Raw genomic sequence first — 11,828 nt, 5'->3', positions numbered from 1 at the left:
AACCACATGAGAGTGACTGGGATCACAGAGGACGATTACAGAGCCCGTACTGGCGCCGCACGGGGACGGTAACTGAGACTGCCCCGGCAGCCCCGAGGCGCGGGGTACCTGGGCTGGGGCCGTGCAGAGTGAGGCCCATGAGCCCTCGGCGGGCGGAGTCCGGCGCGGCCCCGGGCGGTCGCGCGCCCCGATTGGCTCGCGGAGGGAAGTGACGTCACGAGCAGCGCGGCGGGAGATTTGAACGGCGCGGCGCGGCGGATCCCGGCAGCGGCGTGGGGGGCCGGCACACCTGAGCTCGCCCTGACTCTCCCTTCCGCAGCCGCTGGGTCCCCTTCTGACCTCGCCCTGACCCTGCGGTGGACTCGGCAACACCATGCCCCGCCCCAAACCCACCCCCCGACGGCGCGGGCGTTCCCCAGTCCCCCCATCGCCCCCGCGGCCGGCACGCAGTGAGTGAGGGGCGGGGGACTTCCCTTATAGACACCCCTTATGGACCTCCTACATCGAGCCCCCTTTCAGACCCTCCTCTAGAGCACTCCTATGGACTCCCTCTATTGTTTTCCTCCGCCCCTAGCCTGTGCCCTATATACCCCTATATGCTTCCACCTCCTAGAGTCACCTCGCATTCCCTCTTCCCTATAGCCCCTCGACCCCCATACTCCCTGTCCCCTATAACTCCTCTATGCCGGCCATAACTATAGCTCCTTATAGATCCTTTATACCCACAGTGTCCCCCCCAGACCTTACAGATCACTTATAACCCCCACAGCCTTCCCCTGTCTCCCTGGCCCCTATTGATCCCCTATAGCCCCCTGTGTTCTGACGGGCCCTATAGATCTATACCCGCCATGTTCCTTCAGATCCCCCCATCTCTGCCCTCCAGGCTAAATACATCCCCTAAAGCCCCCACAGACCCCTATCCGATGCCCCCACAGGGCGCCGCCCAGGGCAGCGGGCGTTGCAGGAGATCCGCACGTACCAGAGAAGCACCCACCTGCTGCTGCGCCCCGGCCCCTTTGCCCGCCTGGTGAGAACCCCCCGCATCGCTAAAATCCCCAGACACCCCGATTTCCCCCCCAGAACCTCCCCAGCACCCCCCATGGACTCCCAAACTCCTCTGGGACCACACAGATCATCTCAGATGCCCACAAAATCTACTGTGGGACCCCCAAACCCCTCCAGGACTCCCCCAATTTCACCCCAGAACCTCCAGCATTGTCTGGGATCTTCCAAACTACTCTGGATCCCCTCTCTTGAGATCCCCAAATCCGTCTCAGGACACCCCAGATCAACCCTCTCGACCCTGCAACTTCCCCCAGAGCCTTCAAATCCACCCTGGGACCCTTCAGCTCCCCATTGGACTCTCCCAAATACCCACTGAAACCCTTCAAACAATCCCGAGGACCCCTTCAAATCCAACCCCAAATCCACCCTGGGACCCCTGAAATCCAACCTGGAACCCTCCAACCTCCCCCTGGACCCCATCCCAAAAACCCACTGCGATTTTCCAACCCCCTACAGACCCACCAAGTTACCCCCCAGAACCCCAAATCACCCCCTGGGACTCTTCATGACCATCCCTTTTCCCCAGGCCTCCCCCTCAACCCTGTCCCAGCCCTCCCCATGTCCTTGTCCTCCCCATCCTTGTGACATGGTGAGCCTGTCCTCCCCCAACATCCTTGCATATCCTCCAATGTCATTCTGTGGTTCCAGACATCCTTGTGTCCTGCCACCTTCAGAGGCTGCATGGATTGAGAGTTCCCTGCGCCCCTCCTGCTGTGCTGGCACTGTCCCCCCGTCCCGTCGGGGTGTCCCCATGTTCCCATGGCCGAGCATGTTCCCAAGATGTTCCCAGAGTGGTGCTTCCCCCTGCCTCCCACCTGGCAGACCCCAGGGTGTCCCCATGGTGATGTTCCCATGTCCCCACTCCCCAGGGTATTCCCAGGTGCTCCTGTCCCCAGTGTTCCTCTCCCTGGGGTGTCCCCAAAGTGTCTCCAGGGTGATAACAAGGGTGTCCCCAGGGCAGTGTCTCCACGTCTCCAGGGTGTCACCATGGTGGTGGCCCCAGCCCGGGATGTCCCCAATGCCCCCATATCCCCTCCATGTTGTCCCGGTGTCCCTGCACACCCTGTGACCCTGCTGCCCCCATGTGCCCCCCTCGCTGTGCCCTCTGTGCCACAGGTGCGGGAGCTCTGCCTCCTCTTCACCCGCGGCGTCGATTACCGCTGGCAGAGCATGGCCCTGCTGGCGCTGCAGGAGGTGCGGCTCGGGGGGCCAGGCGTGATGGAGGGAGGTCACAGAGGGCTGGAGGGGCCCTATGGGTCCTGCAGGGGTACCCAGGGACTTAGGGGCGTGGGGAAGGGGCTGAGGGGGATCTCATGGGTACTGAGAAGGTTTCCGTGGGGGCTGGGGGGCTGTGGGTGCTGCAGGGGGAATCTCTGGGTGCTGGGGGTGTCTCTGGGGGCTGGGGAGGTCCAAGAAGGTCTCTTTGGATGCTTGGATGAGGCTGAGAGGTTTGTTGGGTGTATGTGATGGGAGCTGAGGGGGAGTCTAGGAGGGTCTCCATTGGCTGGGGGTCTATGGGTTCTGGGACAGGGTTCTATGGATGTTGAGAGGGTCTCTGGGTGCTGGGTGGGGCGGGGTCCCTTATTCCCAGGGTCTGTCGGGGATTGAGGATGGGTCATTGGGTCTTGATCCCTCCCTAACACATTTGCAAGCACAAGGTGCTTCAGTCAACCATGGGTGGGTTTGGAGGGACCCTGCCCCCTGGGTGTGTGTCTGGGGGGAGTCTCTGACCCCGGGGGATAGTGTGGGGGTTGGGGCAGGCTGGGGAGCTTTGGGCACCCTCCCTCAGGTTTTGGTTCACAGGCAGCAGAGGCCTTCATGGTGAGGTTGTTGGAAGACGCATACCTGTGCTCGCTGCACGCCCGCCGAGTCACCCTGTTCCCCAAGGATCTGCAGCTGGCCCGGCGCCTGCGAGGGCCCGAAGCGGGAGGCATCTGAATGAGGACCCCCTGGGGAGTCTCTCCTGATAATTTCACACCCATAATCTTACTGGGACCTCCTATGGGACCATCATGCTGAGACCCCCCCCCCCACCCATAGGGTCCCCCAAGCCCCCCCTCGTGGACCCACCTCATAGACTTCCCCACCTCAGGATCCCCAACAACCCCTTCAGGGACCCATCTCCGGGTGGAGGTCCCCTTCCTTAGTCCAGCACCTCTCAGATTATTGAGGACCACTACCCATGATCCCCCTGGAACCCCCATCACCAGCATGCCAATCCCAGGGAAGCCTACTCAGGACCTCCACCCTGCTGGAGACCCTTCCAGTTTTGCTGTACCCCAATAAATGTTTGTGACCCCTAGGTGCTGATGCTGGGGAGTTTGGAAGGGATTTAGAGGTAAGGCACCACAGGGAGTAACTCTGGAGGGCAGGAGAACCCACAGGGAGAGGTCCTCTGAGCATTTTAGGTGAGGGCACCTGGAATGGGGGCCAGGAAGGTCTTGGGGCCCAAGGGGTTCCACGTATAGTGGTGGTGGGGGGTCGTCTAAGGGGCTGGTGCTTAAGGGATTTGCTTTTTGAGCGGAGGTCAGGGCTTTGGGGGCGGTGCTTAGAGGTGGCTTGAACGTGGGTAGGGTTTCCTGTGGGGGGCGGGGCTTAGTACCCCGCGGGGGTGGGGCTCTGGAGCTCTCCCGTCCATGGGCGGAGCTTCAACGCGATCCCCGCTATGGGGCGGGGCTTGGGGAGGGCCACACTTGGGGAGCGGGGCCACGAGGGTTCTGGACGGTCCCCGGCTGCTGTTCCCGCTGCTGCCGCTCGGGGCGCTGCTGAGCGGGGAGGGGCGGGACCTGCAAGGGCGCTGAGGGCGCGGGAGGGACACCAGAACGGACCCGCCCAACCCAAATATCCCCTCCTAAAATCCCAGCCTAGCCCCCACCCACCTGGTTTGGGATACCTCCAGTTTTGGGGTCTCCTCAACCCTCTTTTTTTCCCTAGACAGTCTGGTGCTTTTTTTCCCTAGACAGTTTGGTGGGGAATACTTTTGTTCCTGAATTTTCAAAGAAAGTTAACAATGCAAATTGTGGACAGGACAGAAAATTGCTTTGACATCTCTAAGGACCCTATAAGCAGCAGTACATCTGATAATGAAGAAATCACATTACAACCCCAAATTAATGATGAAACCTTCTATGATAGTCAGGGTCTGCACACTGTTACTAAAACAGTGTGGTACGCAGCAGCCAAGCAAAGTTCCAAGAAAAGTATAGCACACTTACATAGTAATCGGAAACTGGATATGTTTGGAGAGTGCCTCTGGAAGAGGGTAATTAAATAATTTGTCTGAGGTGGAGGCCCAAGGCTTCTGGAGGCCAGAAGTGTTTTTAATGGTGAGTGACTAGAGAAAACTGTGTTTTTTAACTCGGAATGCCGCCTATTGAGCAGGAGGTTGCATCCATTAGAGAGGAGTGATTTGCTTAGGATCGAGACCCCAACCACAGATCATGGGACAGAGAGTGTACAGAAGGCAGTGTTTTTGCAACTGATGAATGACAGATGTTCCAGGACAGCCCTCACCCACATCACTGGTTAACCAAGTATGTGGCTGCCGTGGTTAGAGTTTTGCTGAACATGATAAAACACTGCGGCAGAATTTCAGGATCACTTGAAGCAAGTGTTAACCCCACAGAGAGAAAGACAAGGGAAAAGACCCTTGTCGTGGGGAAAGAGATCTTCAGGGCTAATTAGCTATGGCAGAAGGATTAGTTTCACTTAACAATTAGTAAACAGAACAGGAGTAGAACAATTAGTAAACAATCAGGAGATTGGAATTGCACCAAGGAAGCAGACTGCCCAAAAGGGGGCAGCAGGGTCCCAGTGCATGATGGAATGCAGTTTGAGTGAAAGGCTTGCAGGAAGGAATTTCTCAGGAAATTATAAATTATCCACTGCTGTTCTGGAGAATGTAGTACTTGGGGAAAAGGAAAGTTGCACTCTTCTGCCACAAGCAGGATAAAGATGTTGATGTAGGTGTTAGAACTCCTGAGAGACCTATCATTACTATGGCCTCACAGGCTAATGTTGTTAATTGGAGTCTTAGAAACAACTTTTGGCATCCTCAGTGAGCTGGGGGCTGGCAGCTGCAAACATTTAAGGAAGCTCACCAGAAGTAAGACTTACACAGAAAATGAGGTATCAAAGTTACCACTGGCTTCTGAGATGGAGACAGGAGAAAAGCTGAGAATCCAAGTGGATAAACTTATGACTGAGAAAGACCATCTTAAGACTCTACTTGCTTCAGCAGAGTGTAAGGAAAGACAATTATTTTAGAATTTGAATAGGGAAATTATAGAAGAAAGAAACAAGACCTGAGAGAGGAAAACTTATTTATCCCTGTTACTAAGAAATGAACAATTGCAGAAACAGTTCCAGGAAGAAAAGGAGAAGAGATGAAAACCAAAAGAAACAGCAAAGGTGATGCTTAAACAAGCTAGGAATTTACCCTGTATTGTGCAGAGTCCATTCAGGTGGCTGATTTACAGAAGCATTCCACGCACAAGCCAAGTGAAACTGAAATGCAACAAGTGGAACCCTATCAATACATACCAATGACCCACACATCCAGATTCCAGTTGGTTCTTGTCAATGATTAATTACATTTCTAATAGATATAGGAACACAGCATTCAGTAGTAATGAAGCAGGACGCCAAGAAGTTGGGTGTATGACCCAGACGCTAAGAGTTAACATCACTTTAGTAAATGGAGCACATGTTATCTGTCAAGCTGCTACGGTCAATTTATGGGTCCTGGATGAGAAGTGGATATTGGCTACTTGCTTTGCAATCAAAGATCACAATGACAATATTTAGGGTTTTGATATTCTGAACGTTTAAGTCTGTTGTCTGCCTGATGTCAGTGAGTCAATGTTAATGTCTGCACATTAGCCCAAACCCTAAAAGGAATCCAGAGACTGTGCTGACTCCACATGGCACCTGCACTCCCTGATCCCCGTGCTGGATTTTTGCAGCAGGGAGAAGTGGAATTTCTGAAGTTCTGGCCAATGTGACCCCACTAAGAGTTGAATACCCAATTACTGCAAACCTAACAGCCACAATACAAGCACCCATGTGCTTGGGCATTGATGAGGTGGTGACAGATTAAAAGGAAAAAGGGACTATCACTCAGTCACACTCCTATCTCTCCTGTCAGAGACAGTGGCCAGTGATCGTTTTAACACTCCAGCCACATAGAACATGCCAGTGTTTAGCCAATGTTCGCTGTTGGCATTGCCATTATGTCACAGATCACAGAATATTCTGAGTTGAAAGGGACCCACAAAGATCATCAAGTCCAGCTGTTAAGTGAATGGGCCATACACAGATTGAACCAACAACTGTGGTTCAGCACCATGCTCAGACCAACTGAGCCGCTCTTAGGGTCTGGCTCATGAAAGAGCTGAACATACAGTTGTGGCTTTTGATTTATAACAGGCAGTTGAACACCAGTACCACATCTACAATCACTGCTGTACTAAACTTTGCGGAACTGATAGCTCAAATTAGGAGAGCATGCTACCCAGGGAGGACAACTCAAATTGCAGGAGACGCCCCTGAAAACACAGGAAGCAGCAACAGCAGTGGACAAGCACTTCATAAAGTTGAAGTTGAGATTCCTCCTGAAGAATGTCAAGGCCTAACACCACGAAAGACCAAAGAAATATTCACTATTCAACTCAACCACATTTAAAGAGACGGAACAGAAAGATTCTGAGTGGGAAAAAGGAATTTTGTCATTAACAACTTGAGCCACTAAGGGGTAACCTGTTCAGGCTAATGCTGCTGAGACCCATACTGTTTTTTCTATCCAGGAATGATATCAGTGATGATTCCAGCACATCCCCACTGAGGATCAAGTTAACCATCAGAGGACAGCTTATCCTTATTGCAGGAGTAATCACTGCCAGCAAGAAGCAAATTTGGTTCACATATTAACAAGTTCAACCCACAGGGTAGAGTCACTTCTTTTATTTGAGATAATAAGTATGGTAACTTAGGACATGCATTCTACATCACACATGCTTTTCAGTTGTAAGTGCAATTAAGTGAATATGACCAGGGATTTTACCCATTACCCAAGTTAGATAATACTTCCAATGTCCAAGGATTTCTCCCACCAAAAAGGTGCCATGATAGAGAGGTCTTGGCTGGCCTTTACCTCCCATGTGCAGCCTCTCATCAGCACCGCAAACACTGGGGCTATATGCTTTCCTTCCTACAGAAGAGAACTCTGATTCTCATCCAGAAGCCCATCACTAAAATGTGGATACCACCTCTGATATTATATATGCCCAAAGATGACTCTCACACAAAAGCTGCCAGATCAGAAAGCTTTTGCTGATCATTACCCTGCTAGGGCAGCCTGTAACTTGCACCTAAACCACTGGGGCTATGTGCTTTCCTTCCCATGGTAGAGCATAATGACTGAACCTTCCAATCACATAAGTCGCACTTCTTCTAATACCCTTCCCCAACTCCTGTGGCCTCCCTGCCCCTCTCTCACTTTCCCCTTTTCCTTTCCGTTGTCCTACTACCCCTTTTTTATGTTCCCACAAATTCCTACCTCCTTTTCCCCCCTTCCATGGCCTCCCTCCACTAATTCCACTAATCCCTTTCCCCAGAGTTCCTTCATAATACTAGAGGGAGCGAGACTGGGAGGGAAAGAAAATAATGTTTCCCTAAAGTAACCATCTTTTTCTTAAAAGTTAATAATTTCTATTTTGGAATTTCCAACAGGCACACCACCACGCACACTACCTCGTACAGAGCCAGTCACAGCCAACAACACTGCCACAGGTGGCAGAGAACAAGTCCCTGCTGAAAGAATCTTCTCATGACTGCTCATGGATTGGACAGGGCAACTGTTTGCTGGATGAAAAACTGGCTGATGCCCAAGCCCAGAGTGTGGTGGGGAATGGAACTAAATCCAGCTGGGGCCAGTGTAGCAGGACGTGTTCCCTGCCTCAAGAGCTTGCTAATTGGTGAAGTAAATCACTAAAGGCCACTTGTGTCATAGTTATTTGGGTGCCATGGAAGCAGCACTTGTAGCTGACAATAAACATCTTGCTGTGGAAGCAAGATTATGGAAAGATAAGCTGGAATTTCTGACAGACACTTTGCTTCACAATCTATTAAAGCTACACCAAACTTTCACAAAGTAGAAGTTTCTGCACGTTCCCTGGAAATGTGTGGGGCTTTCCCTGCAAAGTTAGGATGCTGGTTTTGTGGTTCCTTTCTTGAGGGTTGAGTGAAAGGACTCTATGCACACTCTTGCCAGTTTGGTTGATAAGTTACATTGACTCCTAATCTGTACTATTTCTTTCCTAGCTTTGATATAGGTACCTTAATGTTGTGAGCTGTTTCATGTAATCTACTAGTAGTTCTTCTGTTTTATACTGTGTAGTAAGTAACTCTGTTCAAGACCTTTTGTCTATTATCTCCTGTCTATTCAATAAATAACTAATTTCATAATAGACCTGATCTGCCACTCTTAGAACTTGTGAGCCAGAGTGGTTTAGGTGCAGGCCACCTAATTCCAGCTGTACCCACAAAATATTAGAGGCAATTGCAGTTTTGATTCAAATTTTAATTAAAGGCTGAAGTGTTGCTGATACTGCGATAGAGTCAGAGTCTTTCTCTACATTGTTGTCATCACGCCAATTCCCAGGAGACACTCGAGGGGCGCTTGGAGGCCAGCTGGGGGTGCTTGTGGGATCATTAATGGATCTGTAGGGGCGCTTAGGGGGCGGGGAGGCAGTTGGAGAGCATTTGGAAGTCCGAGGGGACACACAGGGGGCATTTTGGGGGCAAGTAGGGGGCGGGAGGACTTCGGGACCCTGAGGGGCACTTGGGGGTCAGGAGAGGGAAACTGGGGGTACTTACGGGGCCTGGGGCGCACTCACGGTTCAGGGAAGCACTCGGGGAGCAGCTGGGACGGTGCTTAGGGGACAGTGCCGGCCCTGACGGGCCTCTCGCGGGCCGCGGGGCATGACGGGAACCGCAGTCCCGGCTCTATCGGCGGCCGACGGGGCCCCGCGGTCTTTCGGGAGTTGTAGTCCAGGAAGTGAGTAAACTGGCGCGGAACCAGCGGCCAGTGAGAGACGAGGAGGGGAAGCACGAGGGATTTTGGGGGGCTTAGGGGGAGCTTCTGACGCCCCCATAACCGCCCCCCCGCCCCAGCACCCTCAGGGGCATAGGGATACCAGAACCCCCTGCCGCCATGTCGGCCGTGTGAAGGTGAAGAAGACAGGTGAGCCCCACTCCCACGGGTTTGGGGGTTCCCCACCCTGATGCTCCCAATAAATCCCGAGGCGCCCCTATAGACTTCCTAGTCCCCATAGACCTCCCAATACTGTCCTGGGCCCCCCAAAATATCCCCCACAACCCCGGACCGCTAAAGACTCCCAAAAGCCCTACCTGGACGCTAAATACCTTTCACAGATTTTCCTCAACACTCCTAGGGTCTCCCCCAAAAATCCCACAGACCGAGAGACACCCAGTGCACTTGCAGCCTCTCCCGATAAACCCCCCAAATCCCTTCCTCAGCCTCAGAGCCCCTCCAAACACGCCAAAGACCCTCAGGGACCCCCTAGAGACAGCCAGCGCCCCACCAACAGGCGCTTCTGAGCCCCCAGAAGCCCCCAAATGCTCTTGGGGACATTTGGAGAGGGAGGGCATTGGGGGCAATCCCAAAGGTTGGGGAGATAAGGGAGGGAGTTTTGGGGGTCTCCCCACCTCCCAGGTGCAATTTTGGGGTGTCATTGCTTTATTGGCCCCACCATGGGCTGGGGGTGCCCAGGTGGGCATTCCAGGAGTGTCTCAATGGCCCTGGGAGAGGGAAGAGAGAGCAAATGGGGAGTTAGAGGGACCTGGGGGAGGCGCAGGGGCAGAGGCCTGAAATTTGGGGGTGGGGTTCTCTTACCAAAGGCGTCCCCTTAAGGCCCGGCAGTGGCATCGCAGCATCCAGAGGAGGAGGAGGTCCCCAAGAGGGCCTGGGGGGGCTGCATGTCACGGGGGGTGGCAGTCCCACAAGTGTTCTCCCATCCCCACAAGAGATTTCCTTTGCCAGAAGTGTTTCCCTAGCCCACAAGTGCCCCCTCAGCCCCTCGCGTGACCGCTGACCCACAACTTTCCCCCCAACCCCACAAGTGACCGCCCCGGCCCACAAATTACCACGTGAGCCCAGAAGGGCACATCCAGGCCCATCAGTGACCCCTCTGACCCACAAAAGGGCCCCCCAGCCCCACAAAGGTGCCTCATGACCCTCAGCAGCCCCCAGGCTTTGATTGACTCCCTGGCTGACAAGCACCCCCCATGACCCTCAAATGACCCAATGACCCACAAGTGACCCCATGGCCCTCAAACGACCCCCATGACCCTCAAGGGCTCCTCCGGTTCCTCACCCAGTGGCTGCTGCCATGGCGCCCCCTGTAGGGCATCATGTGCACAGCTCCTGCTTAGCTGTGGGGGTTGGGGGCCTCACGGGGGTCACGTGACCTGAAGCTGGGCCCTCCCTGGTGCGGGGGCTCAGGAAGCGCCTCCCTTGCAGGCCGCAGGGCATCCTGGGAGCCGCGTGGCTTCCAACATGGCGCACACCACAGAGCCCTGAGGCCGTCATGTGACCACCAAAATGGTTCCTGCAGCAAAGGCTCATGGGAGTCGTGCTTCCCATTGGGTGGCAGCCCCTGGCGCAGAGGGGCACAGCGGCTGCTGCTGATTTGCCGCGGGGCATGGTGGGAGTCGCGGGACCGTGAGCATAGTGCCCCCTGCAGGGTATCCAGAGAGCTGCTTCCCATTGGCCAGAGGGTCTTGTGGGAGTCGTGTGGCCTCCACCATGGATCCTGCCACGAGGGTTCCTGGGAGACAGCCTGGGGGGAAGACGCCCGCTGGTGCTTGCAGAAGTGCCTCCGGTGGGTCACGTGACTGCCTGGGCACTGCCCCCTGCCGGGTCCTGGGGGTATCAGGTGACCTCCCCCGTGACACTCCCTGCAGGGAACCCCGGGAAGCAGCGGAGCTCAGCAGGGCCCTGCCCACCAGGGGCGTGTCCAGTGCTGGCTCCTCCCCTTGGCGTCACCTCAAGCACCATTGGGCAAGGGGATCATCGAGGGTGGAGCTTCAGGGGGCGTAGCCTCTGTTTGGCTCTGCCCCTTACAGCTTGCAGGGGCGGGGCCTGAGCATGGCCTGGCGGGGCAGGAGGAGGGTGTTGGGGAGGGGCGAGGACCCCCGAAATGCTGACCCTGCAGTGACCCCACAGGGCTGGTGGTCTCGGGAGGAGTTTGAGGGGCTGCAGGATGCACTTATGGGCAGAATGGCGGGTCCGGGGCATCACCTGCGATCGGGTGGGGTAGTTGGGGGTCCTCAAGGCGCTCTTGGGGAACACGGGCACAAGGGAGGGAATTGGCAGGCACTTAGGGGTCTGGGGAGCACTTGGAGTCCTTAAAGGAACACTTGAGGGAACGGGGGAGCAGACTGGAGTCTTCAGTGGGCACCTGGGGATCCCGAGGGGCACTTGAGGCCGGGCTGCTCTCCCACCTCCTTTGCACCGGACGCTCCGTTCGCTGCTCCAGGCTGAGCCTCTGCGGGAGGTACGCGAGAAGTGACGCGGGACCGTCCCGAGCCCCGCGGGACCTCGGTCGCCTCCGGAGCCCTCAGGCCTGACCCGCTCCATCGCCCGCGCTCCCGTTTGGTTTCGCCCCAGCGCTCCGAGCTTGGGCGATGATTGGTTCAGGGCGGAGACGGGCGGGCGCTGCAGCCAATCGGAAGCGGGGGAG

General features: G+C 55.0%; 1 protein-coding gene and 1 long non-coding RNA gene across 2 annotated transcripts; one reads left to right on the top strand and one right to left on the bottom strand.

Annotated features, from left to right (window-relative positions):
* Positions 1 to 293: 293 nt before the first annotated feature.
* Positions 294 to 3,104, top strand: LOC134422903 (histone H3-like centromeric protein A). The gene is made up of 5 exons (XM_063165360.1): positions 294 to 449; positions 936 to 1,027; positions 1,888 to 1,935; positions 2,182 to 2,259; positions 2,869 to 3,104. The coding sequence occupies exons 1-5, from the start codon at positions 374 to 376 to the stop codon at positions 3,001 to 3,003; spliced, it is 429 nt and encodes a 142-aa protein (XP_063021430.1). The 5' UTR covers positions 294 to 373; the 3' UTR covers positions 3,004 to 3,104.
* On the bottom strand, positions 2,372 to 9,245 carry LOC134422904 (uncharacterized). Its single transcript, XR_010028956.1, has 4 exons — positions 8,941 to 9,245; positions 5,504 to 5,571; positions 3,945 to 4,020; positions 2,372 to 3,028 (listed from the first exon to the last, which is right to left on the bottom strand). It is a non-coding gene; the product is annotated as an uncharacterized LOC134422904 (long non-coding RNA).
* Positions 9,246 to 11,828: the final 2,583 nt, after the last annotated feature.

The sequence above is a fragment of the Melospiza melodia genome, chromosome 11 (assembly GCF_035770615.1).
Source record: "Melospiza melodia melodia isolate bMelMel2 chromosome 11, bMelMel2.pri, whole genome shotgun sequence".
Taxonomy (NCBI): domain Eukaryota; kingdom Metazoa; phylum Chordata; class Aves; order Passeriformes; family Passerellidae; genus Melospiza; species Melospiza melodia.
The sequence above is the reverse complement of the archived record's forward strand: the minus strand, read 5'-3'. Positions and strand labels throughout refer to the sequence as shown.